General features: G+C 36.5%; 1 protein-coding gene across 1 annotated transcript in view; it reads left to right on the top strand.

Annotated features, from left to right (window-relative positions):
* Positions 1-5202: 5202 nt before the first annotated feature.
* The window catches only part of LOC306869267 (calcium/calmodulin-dependent protein kinase type IV-like), a 31154-nt gene continuing 14048 nt past the window's right edge, over positions 5203-22308 (top strand). Inside the window, exons 1-6 of the mRNA XM_079415954.1 lie at positions 5203-5275; positions 5383-5510; positions 18018-18096; positions 20122-20184; positions 20437-20519; positions 21404-21476. Coding sequence (XP_079272080.1) covers positions 5401-5510; positions 18018-18096; positions 20122-20184; positions 20437-20519; positions 21404-21476 — 408 coding nt within the window. The 5' untranslated portion in view covers positions 5203-5275; positions 5383-5400. The remainder of the gene's footprint in view (positions 5276-5382; positions 5511-18017; positions 18097-20121; positions 20185-20436; positions 20520-21403; positions 21477-22308) is intronic.

Genomic DNA, 22308 nt, shown 5'->3' with positions numbered 1-22308 from the left:
AAAGCTTTCTGCTACTTGACGAGACTACCATAAATGCACTTATACCAAGAATTGGCCAAAGAGTAAAATTCACAAATCATTACAAGCAACTGCGCACTGTAAGTAACTAAAAAACAATGCCTTTCACAAGCTTCAAATGTAAAAAATCCACCCCTAACCACAAAGAATATTTCTTACATCTAAATGCCATTCATGGAATTAACAGTTCGTCAAAATATTTCTGTTGCTGTGAGACCAACTGTGGTAGGACATTTGCATATGTGGTCTTTCAAAAGACATCTGTTGAAAGATCACATGCAAGCAGATGAAAGGCCAACAAAAGAAATCTTTCCGTCCACATCTTCTGAAGTTTCACATCAACAAGCTGCTCCATCCACTAATGTGCAAACACCAGACACTGAAGATATGGGGACAGAGGAAGAGTGGGATTACTTTGACAAAGAAGAATTAACAAACCGTTTAGCTTTGTTTCTTGCAAAGCTAAGAGCTAAATCTTCCCAAACTTATTCTGATATCAACTTTGTTGTCAAACAAACCGCAAGCTTAATTAGAGATATAGTAGGCTGTCTACAGGAGAAGACAATGTCCTTGTTTCAGCGTTTTGGACACCAAGATGACCAAGCACTGAAAAGCTTGAATGCTCAATTTGAGAGGGCTGCTGAGCCATTAAGAGACCTTGAATCGGAATATAAACAAATGAAATACTTTACAAAAACAGGGTGTTTCATCGAGCCTGTAGCTGAGTATTTTCCAGGGGTTTCCTACTGTCAGCGACACGATTCTGCATCTGGCATCGTTAAACAAACAGCAGTACCTGATTCATTTCAGTATATTCCATTGCGTCCAAAAAAGTTCTTGAAACACCTGGAGCAATGAAAAAAATCATTGATTACCAGAACACAGTGCATGATGCTGGAGTATTACAAGGCTTTCATGATGGAGAGCTTTACAAACGCAACTTCTTGTTTTCCAAAGAGCTTTCCATCCCACTTCTTTTGTACAACGATGATTGTGAGACTGTTAACCCCCTGGGCTCCAAAACCATTGTGCACAAATTAGGACTGATATACTTCCAGATCAAATGTTTGCCCCCCATTTTGTTGTCTTCTCTGTCTTCATGCTTTCTGTTAGCTGTCTATAAATCAGATGATGCTAAGACATATGGCATTGATTCTGTTCTGCAGCGCATAACTGACGACATTATGGACTTGGAAGTAAGGGGACTCCTTATTGACACTCCAGAATTTTGTGGTACTGTAAAGATCAGTGTGGCACAAGTTTGTGGTGATAACTTAGAACTGAATTCACTCCTTGGCTATGTAGAGAGTTTCACTGCTAACCACTGCTGTCGCTGGTGTAAGGTGCACAAAGAGGACATGTGGACTCAGACTGGGGAAGACCCAGAAATGTTGCGCAATGCTCAAAATTATGCAGAAGACTTGGCATCCAATAACCATTCAGAAACAGGAATCAAGCGAAAATGTGTCTTGGATGAGGTAAAGTACTTCAGTGTTGTGGACAATGTAGCATCAGATCAACCTTAATAAATTACAAAGTTTCGGTCAAAGAAATTGGTCAGAGATATTTAACATCACTGATAAAGAATTCTGGAAAATTTATATTTTTTAAATATTAAGGGAATCCTAGCATTATAAAGTTATATAATGTATAATTCTAAAGTATTGTTTTTCTCCAATAAGGATATACAACAGATTTTAGAGGGATGTGCACATGGGTTTTCCATTCTCTCGTCTTTGGAACGAAACCACAATTTATGTCTTGAAGACAGAAGGAAAATGGTTTGCATTTTGGTGTCCCATTTAATGGAGAAGTTTTGAGAATAGTAAGTGATGTTTTATTCATTGTTCTACTTTACATAAAGTCAGTCATAAGCTGTAAATATAGTTTACTCATAAGTAACCTAATATCTATACAATCCTTCTACTAGTCCATCACCAGACCCAAAAAAAGAGTATTAAGAACCAATGGTTCCCAAACTTTTGAATGTGGTTATTTTAATAATTTCAGCTATTTTTGGTCTTGTGGACTATATGTAAACATCTTTTATGGAAAATATCTTACTCAGGACAGTACTAAATAAAAAATAACATGCATTTTGTATGATCTCTCTTATTTTGGTAAAATTATCCACATTTTCACAGATTCTGCAAGGGGTTCCCAAACTTTCGCATGCCACTGTATATATATATATGTTGCACCTGTTTATAGATTATTCCATTGTTCTTTTTGTAAAGACACTCTTGGAGATGTTGCTTTAAAAACTCTCCCAGCTATCCTTCCTCCATTGCCATACAAACTGGGCAGCAAGATGGTTTGGCCCTCTTACCAGGAGGCAAAAGAAGCATTCGTTGATTTGCAGCCTGTAGTTACATAATTTATGACAACACATTTTGGTTATTATTTGATCCATGTGTGCATATTTACCATTTAAAAATTCTATTTAAAGGTTGGGACAAACATCATTCAGTACTTGGAGGAGGAGGAGCAACGGAGACAATTCCCTCATGTCCTGCAGCTTGGGGATAAAGTCAATTGCTCTCAAGCCTTCGTAATTGTGGGAGGAGTGGCACTGGAGCAAGACAGCCTTTTGCAAGCTGTTGATACATGCTTTAAATTATTTTATATTTTGGACATTGAATATTCCAAGCCTGCTGCTGTTGTTTGGCAGTTTCTACAACACACAATATATTCTGTGCCAGGAGGTGTTCCATCAACACACTGCCGCCTACTTAGGCAGTTTATAATTGGATGAGCTAGACTAGCTTTTTGTTTATTTTTTTTGTGCTACCTGTTTACAATGTGTAAAACAGGTTGCAAATACATAACTTTGAAACAATATATTTTTTATATATTATTGCATTTGCTGGACTGTAAGATTTATTTATTTATGTATTTCCCTGTATTATACAGTGAGCGTGATTTCACCAAATACAACATGTTCTTGGATCAACATCCTTTTTGATCCTGGAACAACATTCCAATCAACCAATCAGAATCCAGAGATAACTTTTCAGGAAATATCTGTTTTAGGCTTACGATGAGGGTTAGGTGCTTCTACACCCTTGTTAATCAGCTATCATTTCCCACTGATTTTAGGAATAAATTATGGGTAGGGTTAGATTTAGGGGTAGGGATTGGGTTAAATCTATATTTTTGGACAGTAATATTAATCCAGGATCAACAAAAGATGTTGATCCAGGAGCATGTATTACTTGGCAAAATCACGGCGACCGTATTATACACCCTAAAATATAATTGCAAATAAATTAATTTGTAACAATATTTTTTTTATATATATTTCTGTGCAGTGTTCCCCCAACACAGTCGCCTTATGAGGCAACTTATAATTACATTTGCTGGACTATAACTTTGTTTGGTTTATTTATTTGTTTGGTAAACTGAAACAATTGGTAACTGCTTATTTATTGTAAATAATTGAATGGAAAGCTTTGCAACTTGTGATTTAATGTAAATAAACTATTGTCAATATATTTGAAGTTGTGCATTATTATTTATTTACATGGTGGTAATAATAATAATAATAATACCAGGATGGTTAAAGCAACATTTTGGGCAAATAACCCAACAAATTAGTTATTTTATAACCCAATTAATTGGGTAAAAATGACTACCCAATGGGAGGGGGGAGTTATGTCAGTCCTCTGTTGTGTGTGTCATGTGTTCCTTCCTCATGTTTCCATATTTGGTTTGTTTCCTGTCCGTGTTAAATGTTATCATTAGTTAATTCTTGTCCAGCCGTGTTCGTCTCGTTATCTATGATTATCCCTTGTATAATAGTCCTGTCTGAGTTAGATTTTGTCAGGTCTACTTGTTACTCACTGGTGTTTGATGTCTGCCTTGTCCTGATGTCTTGATGTTATCAGTAAAGACATATTTGAGTTCACATCCTCGTCTCCTTGTTCCTCCCTCGTGTGTGCACCGTGACACTATGCATAATATAAATATATATATGCACACCTTCATTATTTTGCATACAGATGCAAAAAATGATCCTACATCACCTTCCAGTTCTTATTTTTTGTATGACTGAGCATCAAGGAAGTGAATGTGTGAGATGCGAGTATGCTGGTGGTTAGCTGGGAATGTGGTTATTTTGCATTGAGCAGATACTGAACAGATGGGTCTCTCTGTGTGGGAGCCCAGAACACTCCTGCACTGCTTGAGCTTTAAAGGATGACCAGTCATGCAGGCCAGTACAGATCTGGACTCAGTGTGGGTGATTTCTTCCTTAGCACATTCAAATTGTCATTGAAAGTGGCATATTTGAAGAATTTAAGAAAAAGATCCTCAACAATGCACATTAAGTCAAACTTGGTAAGAGAATTCCTGACGAAAGAAGACTGAAAGAAAAGTGCATGCTTCAGAGGTCTGGGGTAAAAGTTTCATAAAATATTCTGGTGTATTTTTCTTTATGCCAAACTTATTTATTTTGGGAAGTGTGTAGCCTATTTATTCAGTTAGTAAATCTGTTAAATCAAGGTTTCCTAAACCGGGCTTTGTAAAGAATAATAATAAAAAAAAAAAAGTAATTGTAGTCTAAGTAGACCTACAAGCAGGTAATGCAAATTACAAGTATTTAATTTTTGGAATATGATTACATAAACCAGATTACATGTAATCAGTTACTATCCAGCTCTGGCTATTGACAGGCATACTATATAAATACATAGTCTATCTGTAGCCTATTTAGTGCCCTCTTTTCATGGTTACAGCCTCCTACAAACGTTTCAAAACGCAGGATGGATGAATAAAAAAGAAAGAAAAAAGTAAATAGGCTACATGTAGCCTAGCCTATATTTCAATAATTAGTTTTTACTAGGCCTACCTTTGTCGGAGTAAAGACTTAAATAATCGAATCTCCGATTTTTGGTGAAATATGACCCCGAATTTGATGTCAGACTTAGACTAGTTGTTTTACAGTGTGTCAGTAATGTGTTATAGACAGAATGGTGTCTTTCATTAATGAAGGAAATGGATGAAATCTAGCTAGCCTATGTCTTGGAATATATTTATAATTTGCCATAATGATATCTAGCAGCAATGCAGCTGCCAAAAATATACCGGAGTATTGTTATGTAATATGTGACGTCCACTGAATCCAGGTGAATCACACACAGACAGAAAATCAGCGCCCTACACAGGCGACAGTAAGACCCAGTGGAAGCAGAGAGCGACCTGACAACCGCGATCGACTGATGCTGCACACAGCGCACCTCACCAACACTCGTTACAGGTAAAGCCAAACTCTTTCGACAAAGGTGTATGTTGTTCGCCTCTCCAGACTGTGTGTCCGTTTCTTCCATGGCATGTGGTGATGTTATTGTTTCGCTCCGCTGACAGTGAACTGAAGCTCTGGAGATGCTGAAAGTGACGATGCCCGCCTCTAGAGCCGCTCCTGAATACTGGATCGACGGATCCAAGAAAGAGACGCTGGCGGACTTCTATGAGCTGGAGTCTGAATTGGGACGGTAAGTGGAAATGTAGCAGCTTTTCAAACGCTTATTGAAGACGATATTCACTGCTTGGACCTCTAACAAAATATACCAGAATATGTAACAGGGTTGCAGATTTCGCCTAATATAAGCTAAAACGCTGTAGTGGCCGACTGTTGTGGGACCAAATGTTGGTTATAGTTTTTAATTAACTTATGTTTCTTATTATATTAGTTATTAGGAAAAAAGACCGTGTTATTAATATTTATTTTCTAACAGAGTTGAGCTTGACCAAGATAGTCAACACTAAAATGTGTGTAAAATTGATGATAGCATATATGTTGGCTACCTCTAACAGTTGTCACTCCAAAGAATATGGGATTTGTGTGTTTATTCAGACACCAATTTGTACCATATTCTTGGAAGTTATTTAATCTGAGATGATTTTGTCTAAATTTAGCTGTCACAGTGGCCAGCTACTTTGAAATGTTAGGTACTGATGATACACCTATAATTTTAGTTTATAGGCCTATTGTAAATTGACACTTTCCTTTGAATTAAGCTTGCTGAATACAGTCAGTAATAAAAACGTTGTGTACAAATTAACAAGACAAGAACATAACATATTTAACAGTACTCCCTCCTTTCAGAGGGATTTGTGCCTTTGTTGCTTTATAAAATGAGCTATTAATTTGTTCCATGTTTATGGATTAAAAATGGGATGATTTAGTCAAAAGATTGCTGTCACTTGCTGTCATGGTCAGTTAGTTTAGAAATCTTATGTTGTTGTTGTTTTTTATATTTGATACACTTATTTAAATTTGCAGTATTAAAGAAATAATATTTTGCATATATTTTTATGAAATTGTTTTTAGTAACGGGGTTGATCTGGACCAATTTAGTCAACACTAAAATTGAGTTCAGTTTGGATGTCTCTAATTTGGGACAATGGAACTCCAATGTGTATTTTTTTAATGGAAAGTGCTATATTAAATTTGGGAATACAAAATCCTGACATCGCTTTAAATTTAATCTAATTCTGCAGAAATATATTTTAATATATTTTACTACATGGTATTTTGCTCATATACTGTGTGTGTGTGCGTGTGTGTGTGTGTGTGTGTGTGTATGTATGTATGTGTATGTATATATATATATATATATATATATATATATATATATATATATATATATATATATATGCTCTTCTCTATATTTGGTTAGGGATTTGGATATTTAGGATAGTTGGATTTAACACAAATTCTCTTCTTTCTCAAGCAGGGCAATTATTGGTCATCATTATAAATTCCTGGATACGAGTCAGTCGTTTGCAGTCTGTTGAAATATTTCTACGAGACTCATGGGAAATCATGTTACATCATTAGAAAAAGTCTCATTAGTCTAAGACAGGTGTCATTAGTCTAAACCTGAGTGGTTTACATTGTCACCTAGTCATTTGTCACCAGGCAATAAGTGTAATAGGAGAGGACATCCTCAAAGTACAAAGTGTTTCCAGGACACAGAGTCTGAAACATTTGGCAGTATCATTAAATCAGCAGAACTTCATAGTGCACTTTGTTTGGCAAGCAATCTAGGAGAAGATGCATAAACAACTTGCTCTTTTGGGCAAATAAATGCTTTTAAGATATTAGGCAGATTTTTGGCAAATGTATTTGACTATTATTCATGCAAATTTGATAAAAACAATAGGAAAAGTGTGACTCTTGTTACTTCATATTCACGTACCTTGATATTTACATGGTATATCCATAATAAACATAAAATAATAATATTACCATGGTGCATCTCCAAAAATCATGGTTAAATCATTTTGTTAGTGAAATCTTGCAAACAGGTTTAAATAACATATTTGACAAGATGTTAGTTGTTCAGACACAATAGTGCTGTAGAGTATAGTTTTTGTTACTGCTCTCAAAAATAAAGGTTCTTTTTTGCCATTGATGGTTCCATGAAGAACCTTTAATATTTAACATCACAAAAGGTTTCACTGTGCATAAGGTTCTTTAGGGTGCAAAAAAAAGTTATTTTGATTATTAAAATGTTCTTTATACTATGAAAAAATGGTTCTTTTAAGAACATTATACTGAAAGGTTCTTTGGGAAACCCAAAATGGTTCTTCTGTGCCACTGCTGCCTTTTGGAACCTTTATTTTTAAGAGTGTGTGATGATATTAGATGGTATATCAGGACTTTTTGTCTTTTTTAAATATCTGACATGCAAGAGTTTGTGTTCGTGCTGAACCTAAATTGTGTTTGATAATCAGATTGTGGTGTTTCAGCATCTCCGGACTGGGCACAGCACGGTGCGTAGGAGGGGGAACATTCATCGATCTGTGACGGGTGGGCCATGAATTGTTGCTGAATGCCCATAAATTGTTTGCCTCTCTAACAATGGCTGCACCACACAACTATATCAGCCAAAATGAGAGTTACAGTCTGTACTTTCTAGGTGCTCAGAGAGACCTGGGCCAAAGTCTAACACAGAATGGACGCTTATTTAGGGTACATGAATATATCTGCTTACTGTGTTTTCCTGGATAAATTGTATAGTAAAACTATATCTTTCCACTGAATGAAAATACAGTAGGTATCCTACAAAAACCTTTTGTTTCATTTCTCATGTTTTTTAGAGAGTAAAAATGACATTTGGTAAGAATTAACAAGGCCTAATTATAAAGCTGTTTGTAAGCTTGTGAGGTTTTATGGCAGATGCTGAACAATTGCAATCAAGGTGTCTAATTTGAGGAACGGAAACCCAGCGCATGAACGAATTAGAGCACTACACCCGCATATGGAGCTAGTACAGCCTGCGGAAGCAAGACCAATCAACTTTGCCATCCGCTCAGCTCAGAGTGATGCATATCTGTGGGCACTTAAAGATAAATTCACTTAATGCAATTAATCTTGGAATAAAATAAATCACATGCATCTGTGCGGACGGGGGTGTAATATATCTGTTGATGTGATTACTTACCGGACAGCACTGAGGCACAGCATTACAAATGAACTCAGATTTCTACATTTGCTGGAAAAATGTGAGTGGTTCTTGCCTGTGCAGAATCACTGGCAAGATGCTAGTGCATTGTGGGTGGTTTCCAGGGCAAAATAGTACTGTGGTGGTACAGTAATGATATCAGATAATGTACTAAAATTAACGCACCATGATATTTGCATGGTACTCCAATGCTCTGAGAATACCATAGCACTATGGTCCTTTTGGGACATTTTATGTATGCCCAGGGGTTGTGCACATTTTTGAAATTTCTGTGTTTGCTAGGGTGTTCTGGATGGTTGTTTAAGGCTTGCAAGCTTTTTATAGGTGGTTACTATAGAGCCCATTGCAAATCTTCATGATATTCTTGTCTCTAGGTATGGCCCGGGTTCCTCAATGCATACAATTGATAGGAATTTCTGCTAAATTTGGTCTGCTAGTTGAAAACAGTAAGTCTGATCTTAAACTCTCTTTTTGTTTTGGCATAAATGGTTTTGAGCTTGTGGCAAAGTTTAATATTACAGTTATGAGTTTGTTGAAACTTGTGGCCCTAAGTATAAGCAACAGTGATGTTTGCCTTAAAGGGATAGATAACCCAAAAATGAAAGTTGAAGAAAAATATATTTTGAAGAATCTTTATTAAAGGGTTAGTTCACCCAAAAATGAAAATTAGTCCATGTTTTACTCACCCTCAAGACATCCTATAGGTGTATATGTCTTTCTTCTTTCAGATGAATCCAATCAGAGTTAATAAAAAATATCCTGGCTCTTTCAAGCTTTATAATGATATAGCTGAGTGTTTTTGTTCAACAGTCCAAAAGAAGTCAAATAAAGCGTGCACATCCATATTAAAACGCACATCACATGGCACTGGGGGTGAATAAAGGCCTCCTGTAGTGAATCGATGCGCTTTTGTAAAAAAACATAAACAGTTTTTATAAATTTTGTCATATAAATATGGATATTTGTTTTTACAAAAACGCATGGATTTGCTACAGGAGACCTTTATTCACTCCCCCGTGTTGCGTGATACGTGCTTTAATATGGATGCGCGTGCTTTATTTGACTGCTTTTGGACCCAGCCATGCCATGCCAGACAATTTTTAATATAAATCCGATTGGATTCGTCTGAAAGAAGAAGGTCATATACACCTAGGATGCCCTGAGGGTGAATGAATGGACTAATTTTCATTTTTGGGTGAACTAGCCCTTTAATATATTAATATTTGGAATTAGCTTTTTTTTTCTATTTTGAGTCTTTTAATTTTAGTATGTTTTTGTAATTAGGCTATTTAGTATTTTGCTTTGTGCTTTATCTTTTTTTATATTTTCTGTATAACTTTAATTTCTTTAAATTTTTTTAATACTTTTTAATACTTTTTTAATACTTTTAATAATTTAATACTTTAACTTAAATTGATTTCTTTCAGTTAGTTGCCAAACAGCATTTCTAATTATCATGTAAGTTTCATAAATTTTCCAACTAATATAACTAATATTCATATGTTTTTATTATAATAATTTTGAATAGTTTTAGTTTTAGTTGAACAACATTACATTGCAACCCATTGACATGAATTCCTTGTATAGACAAAAAAAACAAAAAAACAATAACATGAAAAACAACAACAACACCAATAGTAAGAATACAGAATAAAGAAATGCGGTCACGCTTTATTTTAAGCTCCAATTTTCGCTATTAACAAACCATTAACTATGACTTTTGCCTCTATTTAGCTGCTTATTAATAGTTAGTAAGGTAGTGTAGATATTGGATAGGATTATGGTCATGGAGAATATGTGCTTTATAAGTACTAATTATCAGCCAATATTTTAATAATAGGCATGCTAATAAGCAACTAGTTAATAGTGAGAATTGGTCCCTATACTATAGTGTTACCAGAACTGCATACAGGATTGGAACAACAAGAGGGTGAGTAAATGATGTTAGAATTTGTATTTCTGACTGAACTATTCCTTTAGTAATATTTGTGCTTTGGATCAATCTCTAACATGGATCTGAAACAAAGAATGCCATGAATAGAGGTTTAAAAAAGTTCATACATTAGCATTATCAGCTCATAGTTGGCCAATCATTTTGAGTGCATGGGCATAGATGCTGGACTCTTGTAAAATGGGGCAAGATGCAAACCGCCCAGGTCCTGAAGAAGGCAGAGCTAGCTGAATAATGAAGCCTACCACACTCCCCAGAGAGCTACTCTTCCTCCCTCTCACACACTCTCTCTCTCTCTCAGTCTCTGCTGTGATTATATAATGCTTGCAAAGTAGAAAACAGAAACAGGACCAGCTTGTGTAACATACACTTCCAAACTGACTCAGCTGTGCATTAAGTGCACAAGAACGCCACTATTAAGAATCCATTTGATGGATGCGGTTACAGTGAGAGAGCCACATTTATCCAAAACCTTATTTACAGTCATATGCTATCAGCACTACAGTTAGATCAAGATTACTTTAATCCTCACAATATCTTTACAATTGCAAACCTTTTTGCATGGAATTGTTGCAATTGAATTTAGTGGAAGAAATTGAAACAGTCTTATTTAACCAATAACATACAGTATGAGAGGTTTTGCTATATTGTGAATATAGTCTTAGCTGTGTGGTGTATTTTAGCATGACTGCAATGCTGCGTTAACCAGTCAGCATTCAGGACTGGAATTATCCATTTTATATAAAAAAATAAATAAAAATAGAGGGGTCATCACATGCCTTTTTTATTGTTTTAATGTTTTTTTTTTTTTATTAAATATTACTATTTAACATGTTTCTATTAATATATTTTCACTTTTTTGTTATGTTCCATGAGTTTCACTTATAATGGTAAAACAGTCATATATTTGCAAAACAAGATTCAAAACAAGATTTCTGTCATTACAACTCTCGGCGGGATTGGCATGATAATGTACATTACAGTGTTAATGTATTTGGTCTTGGCGGAATAGATCTGCTACGCTGCTGTGGCAGAGCAATTACCGAGACTTGCTACTGCCAATACATCCACAACATGCTGCTGTGAGCATGTAAGAAATACTGCTGCTGCACATATGACTTATATGAATAACCCCCACAAAGCAGGAGACACAGAAATGAACTATACAAGCCAATATGTGCATGCCACTGAGTATAAGGATATTACTGCTGCATCAGTGCACACATACATGTGCCCACACACATGAAGATTAACAGACATGATAGAACAAGACACCCCCCACAAAGCAAATCTATCTCCAAGACATATGCTGCTGCTCCGAAGAGCCATGTGAACCGCATGTACAGTATTATTATCTATGAGTGCCTGGGATACCACGCCGACCGCCTTACACTAGTGGCCTATGGGCTACGTGAGCCTGGGCTACCATGCTGACTGGCTTAACTCAGTCAAAAATCAGATGCGCACTATGTGTGATGTTCAAAAGTATTAACAAGAATATGTGTTGCATTGTGTTTATTTCAGATGTTTCTGAAGTGCGCTGCAACTGCTACCACAAGCATTAGCCAAATATTTGAATGTTGAGCAGTGTTGATACAGGAGAGAACCAATCAGCTTTGACGTGGTAATGATGCCATTATGTTATATTGAGTTAGATCTATCTAGAGTTTAATGCCAGAACTTAGTTTTTGCAAAACACCCTCATTCTGACCCTCTTTTAGAAATGCTTAGATTTGGTCTCCTTTAAGACTTGTCTAGAAACACCCAATGTTATGATTATAAATTATTTAAAAAATAATTTAAAAATACAAACAAACAAAAATACAACTAAATAAAATCTGAAATATTTTACCTGCATGTCATGTGACCATTAACCAATCTAAAAGAACCATGAAAATAAGAATGTGCTGTTAAATGATTTGAAAAATTGCTTGTTCAGTGGACAAAAAGGTTTGGGAAGGTAGGAGAAGTTACGACACGTTATTAGTTTTTGGCCTTTTGAAGGCAACTTTTAAGACACAACTTTTGAAGCCAGAACTGTCTTGGGTAAAATGGGACATCTGGTCACTCTACTTCTGAAAATTGTCATGAAGCTTTTTTTTTTTCTCAGTCATAGCCTGACTTGTTGCTGGACATGTCAGAGTTCCATGTGCGACTCATAACATTAGATGTTATCACATTTTGTAAATGATCTAAAAATGGCAATCATGTCGGACACATCTACACATGGTGCTGTAGTGTGCGAGACTGTGGATAGATTTGATAATGTGTTATTATTAATATGATGAATATTGGTTGCAAAGGCTTAGTTTTGGTTTGAACATTGGGGGGTTGAAGTGTGAACTGCTCACTCATAAGGTGATATATATTTAGTTTTGTGAAATGGTCTTTTGTGCTATCATCTATGCAAAGTTGGTGCAATAAAGTAACATAGTTAACAATTTACTTGTTTACATAGGATATATATGTAATGTATTTTATATTATTTTGGCACTTATAAGCTATAGTTTGACAGAGTGTTCTAATTCAACATGCTATGGGAAGTCAATCTAGCTTAACATTTTCAGATATTGGTATTGTTTATTTCTTACTCCTTAACAGTTCATCAGGCTCTTAATGATTTAATCTATGCCATCTTTTGGAATATCTGAAGGCCATTTACCATAGTTCTAACTGTAGCATTTGTTATAATAAGACTAGCCTATTAATCATTACCAGGCCAATAATGACTTAAAAAACGAAAAGACAATTTATCAATAGCATTTGTTATGAAGAAACAACCGCCTGCACATTTAGAACCAATAGCTACATGCCACAGTTGTAAATCTCTAGGGAAAAAAACTATTCCCTTTACAGATTTAAAAGATGAGTCCTTTACATCACAGTACAACAAATAACTAACAATAATGATAAAACAACAACAAAACAGTTTAAATGTAATCAGCAAACAGCAAAACAATAATGCTGAAATGCATGCTGGGAACTCACAAAGCCTTAACATTTCAACAATATGAAATTCTTTGTTCAGACAATTGTGTTTGGTTAGTTGGGATAACATTTGGGGTAATTTTGTTGGTCTGACAAGGATTTTTATATAGTTTCAAGAAAATAGCATTTTTTAGTATTTGAGACTCAAAAGGTTTCATAAACTGGAAAATGTGTTCGCGATAAGAATGGTTCATGCAAATCTCATCACCCTTCTCGAGCGCGCTGGTGAACGCACACCATACTATAGAGTAGTCTATATGGTGATTCACGCGCGCCACTCATGAGATGCGCTTCAGTGATATTGTGCTGATAACTGCTCCGTTCAGTTCGTACTTGAAGTTAGCGCCGAAGACACAAAGGGGGGGGGGGGGGGGGGGGGGGGGGGGGTTATATCCCCCCATCCTCCCACAAACTACATTCCTGATTGGTTGATTTTGAGCTGTTAATAGTGATTGAGGTTTATAATAGGAAGGGTTCTCATCTGACATCCTGTTTGCTTTCAGAAGGAGTGCACTACAGTTCATTCATTCACCAGGTTTTTTCATCTTTATTTTCCGGGAACAAGATTTGTAAATTCAGGCTTGGTGGATCTGAACTACTCTGTGCCTCTGACAGCTCACCCAATGAGTTTATAGAGCATCTACAGAAAGCTCAAATCTGTTTTGCAGGCATTTTTTCAATTTACAGAAGTCAAAGTATACAAGGTTTTAGCAATTCACCCAGGAAACAAGTTATGTTTACAAGTCCTCAGGCTGCTACAGCTTGTGGGAGGTTCTTGGCTAGAATATGTTGGAATGTGGACCAGACTTCATGCTGATAGTCAAGTGATTTAGTTGTAAACTGCATTTTCCAAATTAGCGATCGCTCCTGGACAACTCTGTTACAAAACTGCCTAATCACCTTAAAATTAAATGCCTCTAATCTCATGCAAGTGGTTAATCAAACAATGCTAAATAGTCCAGTTGGGAGGTAATGAGATGGAAATCCCTCTAGCATATCATTCCAAGGAGTGAATGCTACAATAGAAGGAGGCTGACTTCATTAATAAAGATGGAGTGATTTAGTGGAGGATTTATTAAGATCTCAACTAATCATTTATCCTGTGAAGAAGATTTTGCATGAATTTGAAGCTAAATGTGCTTTCAAAACATCTTCTCAGGGACTTAAAAATAGATAAAAATAAAATAAATAAATAAAAAATATTAAAAAAAAATAACCCTGGGTCACCATAATACTGGATTATATTGTTTCATCAATACTGTGTCATTGACTAAATGAAATCAAAACTGAACCTATTTAACTTTTATTTAAATTACAAAATTACGTGTAAAGATGTATGTACGGTACATGCTAATGATTGTCTGCAAGCTGTGACATCGATATAAATAATACAGGAACAAAAACTTTAAAACTCTACTGACTTTAATTTGTTTATAAAACATTTGTCACCGAAATACAAACAAACACACTTGCACAACTCCGTTGTTGCCCCAGTGAAACAAACTGCATCCACTGTTCCCTTAAAGGGATAGTTCACCCAAAAATGAAAATTTGATGTTTATCTGCTTACCCCCAGGGCGTTCAAGATGTAGGTGACTTTGTTTCTTCAGTAGAACACAAACGAAGATTTTTAACTCAAACCGTTACAGTCTGTCAGTCAGATAATGGCAGTCAATGGGACCCATGGCTTTGAGAGTCAAAAAAAACATACACAGACAAAACCAAATTAAACCCTGCGGCTCGTGACGATACATTGAGGTCTTAAGACACGAAACAATCAGTCTGTGCAGGAAACTGAACAGTATTTATATATATTTTTTTTTTACCTCTGATCCACCGCAATGTCCGACTTTCCTGAGCACATTCACAACTGCCAGCGCGTGACGCGTCAATGTGCTCTGGCATAGTAGACGCATGCACAGAAGCTATCTAAACAACGAGTAACATATACGTGCGACAGATCGCTTCCGCGCATGTGTCTGCTATGCCGGAGCATTTTGACGCATCACGCGCCGGCTGTTGTGAACGTGCTTGAGTTGAAAATCTTTGTTTGTGTTCTACTGAAGAAACAAAGTCACCTACATCTTGAATGCCCTGGGGGTAAGCAGATAAACATCAAATACTCATTTTTGGGTGAACTATCCCTTTAACACTGTGTTCTTTGGGAAGCTGAACAAGGTTATCTTTCCCTCACAACCAAACACACATTTCTTTGGTGATATTGTTAATTTTGTGGTCTAAAAACAAAATGAAATCCTTCTCGAGCAAGTCCTGTGCAGCGCTGTCGAAGACTTCCAAAAGCCGAATGAAGCACGTTGATGGGTGTGGTTGCGCTCTCGCTCTGGTTGATGTGTGCGTGCGCTCTTCCGCCATAAGTGCCCATACAAGAAAGTTACCATACTTGAAAAAATAATTCTGAAACTTATATGAACCCTGAAGGAGTGTATTTGGCACAGATAAACTCTGGTATACGTCCAGCTAATTTTTTTTTAACTTTGACCATGTTTAGCATGAGAATCCAACTCTTGTACATACGTCAGAATGCATGAAATAGCATTAGACCTCCCCTTTAATCAACAGCTAATAGCTTATTATAGAATGAGGCAACTGTTATATGTATAATGTAGTTAATTTAAAGTCAAGTATAAAGTCAACTAGTTACCAAAGATATTCTCAGGTATCTATATATTTGTGTTAGGGATATGTGTTGTGTTTTGAAGTTTTCTGTCTCTCCATTGAAAGTCCGTTATAGCTAAATTTTGACGTGCCAAAGAGATCTTAAAAGAAATTCATATCAAGCCCCACCCCCCTCCATTTCCCATTAATTTTATGGACATTTCCTTCATCACTAAAACAAAACACAATACAATGCATAATTCAAAAATTGTGGTGCAACACCTGTGAAAAATAAATATGGAAAATTCCTTCATATTAACACAGTACATTAGGCTGTATTTTTTACTCAAGTACTTTTAAGTCTAAGTGCTAAGGATCCAGAGAAAGTCTAAACAGGGTTCTCTATACACAGAGGCACTTTGCTAATTGCCAGCTGATGTTGGCAGGTATATGGATACTTTCAAATATGGTTATATAACCAACTGAAATCAATATTTTTGGGACCTGGATGGGGATTATGTGGAGCAGATTGGAGCCACAAGCTGGTTCCTACACTCTCCTGATGTCTATTCACATGTAGAGTCAGTGGGAGTTTTCGGTCAGCATAGAGAGAGGGAGGGGATCTATAGCTGTGTGAATCTGGCACCGGTCTCCTAATGAGTACCCAGATGCTAGTTCTTGGACACTGAGGTGGCCTCTCCACTTTAATTGCATTAGTCAAGCTGCCCATCCAAATTTCATTTATTTGCACACTGGAAATTTTCCAGCTGAGATGCTTGTTTGTAACTGCTGGCTGTTGCTTGTTTCCAACATATTGTACTGGTCCTGTGCCAGTGAAATACTGTATTAAGTGATCTGATTATGAATCAGATATTAAGAAACTGAAAGCTCACGAAGCTAAACAACAACTTGTTTTAACAAGGGTGTTGTGGGCTCTTGCTAGGGCATTGCTGTGCATTTACTAAAATGTGCTAGGTATGTTTCGAGTCACAACTTGCTAACGTGATTTTTGAATTTATCAGCCTAGGCTAATTGGTAAAACGTTTGTGCAACATGGTATTATGCTGCTTCTTGTGTCTTTTGCAACACTTTCAAAGTGTTTTACTGCCACTAGTTTATGTATATATACGTTTTTGGTTTTTGTAATGTTTTGCAAAGAGGCACGTTTTTCTAGTTGGCTTATTTCAAATTATATTTTGTAATCCATTGCTATGGAGTTTTTTTGTGCAGTTGCTTACTAGCTGATTATTCTCTGATGCTATGGTTGTAGCAGTATTGACGCAATATATTGGTTACATGTTTATTATTACTTAGTATACTAAATATGAACAATACTTAATACTGTAAAAGTGTGAACCATAATAATAGTAATACTTTTCTTAGCAAACACTGCTAAATGTGTGGCAGTAGTTACCATTTGGAAAGTAATGTTCATCTAAATAGCTTGAATGGTTGAATCCTTTGGGTTTTGGTACTGTGTATATTGTAATGTATACAATATACACAGTACCAAAAGGTGCTTCTGATCAGATCAGGATTTCGGTGTCTAGGGTCTGTAGGGAAGGAAAATGGATGTAATTAAAGAGGTACCGTTGTAACACTGCTCTGCTGTTTTAAGTAGGACAGGCCATGCCTCCCAGGGCCGGTTCTAGACATTAGGAGGCCCTAGGCAAAAATCATGTTGGAGCCCCCCCCCCCCACTCCCAAAAAAATGCACTTGAAACATCTTTGGAACCGGACATGTCACATATACACACTATACGCTGTCAATACTGCTTAAATACTTTTAAATCTATTATTATTAATAGTTAATTAATGAGTTTATATTTCAACACGTATATCAATACACACAATCGTTCAATAGTTTGGGGTTTTCTTTTTGAAAGAAATTAATACTTTTTTTATTACTGGGAATAAATGAGCCCAACTGAATTATTTGTAACTGAATCATTTGCTATTTTTCTCTCTTCCAGGGGAGCCACATCAGTGGTGTTCCGATGCCGTCAGAAAGGCACCCAGAAGCACTATGCTGTGAAAATGCTGAAAAAAACAGTAAGTGCACTGACACATTTTTCTCCACATTTCTTTGTTCTACCTCGTATAGCCAAGGAGTTTCTGGTCAGGATTTACCTCCATCTGCTAAGATCTTAAAGACCTCACTGTTGTTGTCTTCCATTTCTCTACATCAGGCTGATGAATCATGGATGATAATTGCTGTCAGCCAAAACTGTTTTCAGAGCAGTACATACACTATTAAAAATAAAGGTGCTTAAAAGGTTCTTCACAGCGATGCCATAGAAGAACCATTTTTTGGTTCCACAAAGAATCATTCAGTCAAAGGTTCTTTAAAGAACCATCTCTTCCTTACCTTTTTGTAATCTGAAGAACCTTCTTTCACCACAAAGAACCTTTTGTGAAACAGAAAGGTTCTGTAGATGTTAAAGGTTCTTTATGGAACGATTTCAAAATGGTGAAGCATCGTGAAGCACCTTTATTTTTATGAGTGTACATTTCTATTTACACCACCATTTGTGTTTTTGGGCCTGAGTAGGGAATACTAAGGCTATCTTAAGCCTCTGTAATACATTTGAAATAATATTGTTACATTTGTGCTATAATATGTAATGCATTACATTGTTAGGCACTGCATATAAATGCTGTAATCCTGCAAAGTTACCACAAGAACTACTAAAGATAGGTGACTAAGAGCATGCTAAGAACTCTATGAAACTCCATAGTAGCGATCAGTAACAACTATCAACTGCCTAACAACACCCTAGCAAACACCTCAGGTACCCAAGCAACTGCCCTAGCAACCATCCCAAGTACCCTAGCAACCGTATAGCAACACCCAAGTGCCAATCCCAGGTACCCTAGCAACCAACCTAGCAACCACCCCAAGTACCTTAGTAACCACATAACAACACCCTAGCAACCACCCAGAGTACCCTAGCAACTGCATAGCAACACCCGTAGCAACCACCCTGGGTACCATAGCAACCATCCTGTGTACCCTATCAACACCCTAGCAACCACCCCACATACCATAGCAACACCCTAGCAACCACCCTGGGTACCCTAGAAACCGCCTTAGCAACTACCCCAAGTACCCTAGCAACCGCATAGCAAAACCCTTGCAACCACCCCAAGTACCCTATCAACAACATTGCAACACCCTGGCAACCACCCTGGGTACCCTAGCAACGGCCCTAGCAACTATCCTAGGTACCCTAGCAACCACCCCGAGAACCCTAGCAACCACATAGCAACACCCTAGCAACCACCCAAGTACCATAGCAACCACATAGCAACACCCTAGCAACCTCCATGATTACCCTAGCAACCATTTAGCAACACCCTAACAACCACCCTGAGTACCTTAGCAACCGCATAGCAACACCCTAGTAACCACCCTGGCTACCCTAACAACTGCATGGCAACACCTTAGCAACCAACCAGAACACCCTAACAACTGCCTAGCAGTACCCTAGAAACCACTCATGCCAACCTGGCAACTGCATAGACAGTCCGAGTTTTACCACGGCAAGCACCACTCATATATTCTTCAGGAAATGTACATTCTAGTTATTATTATTATTATAAAAAAAAAAAAAGCAAATTAATAAATATTACTGTTGTAATAACACTATTTCAGTATAATATACAAAACTGAGTATTTAAGAATAAATATAACATAATAATTATAATTATTATTATGTTTTACACAAAACTTTTATTTAATTTTTTAATTTCCTCACCCTCACATTGTTCCAAACCTATGAAAGTTGTTTTCCAGAATGTTCTGGTGCTTTTCAATACAATGTTCTTGAGCTCCAAGAGTGACATCCAGCAAATCCTGCAAAATAACTGTGTTCCGTTAAAGAAAAGCATACAAGTTTGATACAGAATATTCCCTTTAAATGTGGAAATTGCTTGGTTTACTTTTTATTTTATTTGAGTTTTTCCCTCTGCACTGAGTTGATGGTGTTATTGCACTTTACTTGGTTGTAATGGCTTTATAATTGTGCACCTTGTTCACTACTCACTACTTGTACTATAACTTGGTTGTTCTTTCAGGTTGACAAAAAGATTGTACGAACGGAGATAGGTGTATTACTGCGCCTCTCTCATCCAAATATAGTAAGTCTAAAGGGGCAGTTACAGTGTTTCACAGCCTAAAATATGCATAAATCTACAAGAACACTCGCTTAGATGCTCATCCTGTCTCTGCAGTACTGTCTGTGTTTGATTTAGTAAGGCCTAGTTATGCAAATGTTAGTCAGACATTATAGGCTGTCTATACCGTAGTCTACATCAATAATTAACCATGTGTTGTGTTTGAATTCCTCCTGTGAAACGCTCTCTCTCTTTTTTCATGCCGTTTTCTTTCAGATCAAACTGAAGGAGATCTTTGAGACCCCTGCGGAGATTAGTCTCGTGCTAGAACTTGTTACCGGCGGAGAATTATTTGACAGGTCAGTTCACCATGGGGGTAAAGTGCTACATGCTAATAATGGCTGATTAAGTTGTGAACTCCATCCTGTGCATTGACACTTTTCCCCAGAACTGTAATTAATGGTGTTTGTGCTACAGAAATGGTACCATGATGAGGAAAGCAAGCAGACTTTTTGACATTTAACGGATTATAAAATGGGTGATGGAGAATCTCATGAAAACATTTTCATGCCACTCAGAATTCATGGAGTATATCATGATACCAACATTTTCATGGCACTGAAAATTGATTCTAATATATATAGTTTTCCTTGATCAAGGACAATTAATCCTGTTTTTAGATATTTTGCATTGTCAGTTGGTATGTATATTTTAATTTAAATACTATTAATACTTAAAAATGCTTTTAAATTTTATATATATATATTTATATATATATATTTTTTTTTAATGCAGCCACAAAGTAATGCCCTGGCAATCAGTTATTCATCGGGAAATGTTCCAGTCTAGTTTGTCATGAGACATGGATTTACTTTCATCATTTGTTACAGAATAAAAGGTGTTTGTCTGTATTCATGAACTAATCACATAGCGAAACAACAATTTAATAGAGGAACACTTATAATTGTGAAACCCACTGATTTTACTGTTATTCACTCCATTTTATCCTCATTCAGGGTTATCTTATTTCCCACTTTCATACAGTTGTGTAATTTAAAAGAAAAGCCTCTTCTTATGAACAATCGATAGAAACGTCTCCATTCATCCTGTGTGCTGAGGTGTGGTTGACTCACACTAAGGCTGGAAAATAATGAAGTGAAAATTGGAAAAAAAAAGTTAGCCAGTGTTTGTACGCTCAATATGGAGTTCCACTGGAGACCAAATGGTGCCTTCCATTTTTCAGGGTGGTGGAGAAGGGCTACTACAGTGAACGAGACGCCGCTGATGCAGTTAAACAAGTGCTGGAGGCGGTTGCGGTGAGTGCCTCACATTTCCTGTCTAAATTTCCGGTCTTCTTATGCTCTTTCTTTTGCTTTTCCTGAACTAGCAGCTTTGTGAATGCGATAGTGGTCCTCAAATGGCTTTGCTTCAGGACCTAGATTTTACATTTTACGTTGAGTGGCAACCTACAAACTTCCAAATTGTTTGTCAATAATATTGCCCTGAACTATATTGTGTTTAAAATTATTAACAAGACGTAGATAAAAAAGAAAACTGGCTGTTTTGTAAATGCATAAACAACAGCAGAGGTGTGATTTGCCAGCCTAACACAGGGCCAAATGTTGTATTACGCTTCTGAGCATGAGAAATTCACAACTAATAACTGCATAGACATAACAAGACGATTCCAGTATGTGTTTATTTCAAACCGTGTTTATTCTTATTGAAATTTTTCATATTTTCTTTTGTGCAGTTTTTAAGGTTTTCGAGATCAGAGCATGCCATGCAACCTGTCCATGTTGGTGCCTGGTTAATTTGGCTAGCTTGTGCCAAGTGACAGGTGAAACTAGGATACTGTAGGGTTTGATTGGATGCACTACATTCGACCTCACCAACAAAAAAATATGGCAAACATTTTTAACCAAAAAGAGCCATGAATAACCATCATAACTAGCCGCTAAATACTGTTCATTTTGACCAGAATCCACCCACAGATAACCATTATTGAGAACTAAAACTAAAACTATTAAAACATTTTTGCTGATTAAAATAAAGCTGAAATAAAGTAAAATATTAGATTCAAAAAAATTAAGCTAAATGAAATTTAGAAATGTTGCCTTGGCAATTAACTGAATTACTAACTGGAAC

This window comes from Barbus barbus, assembly GCF_936440315.1.
Source record: "Barbus barbus genome assembly, chromosome: 5".
NCBI lineage: Eukaryota > Metazoa > Chordata > Actinopteri > Cypriniformes > Cyprinidae > Barbus > Barbus barbus.
The sequence above is the reverse complement of the archived record's forward strand: the minus strand, read 5'-3'. Positions and strand labels throughout refer to the sequence as shown.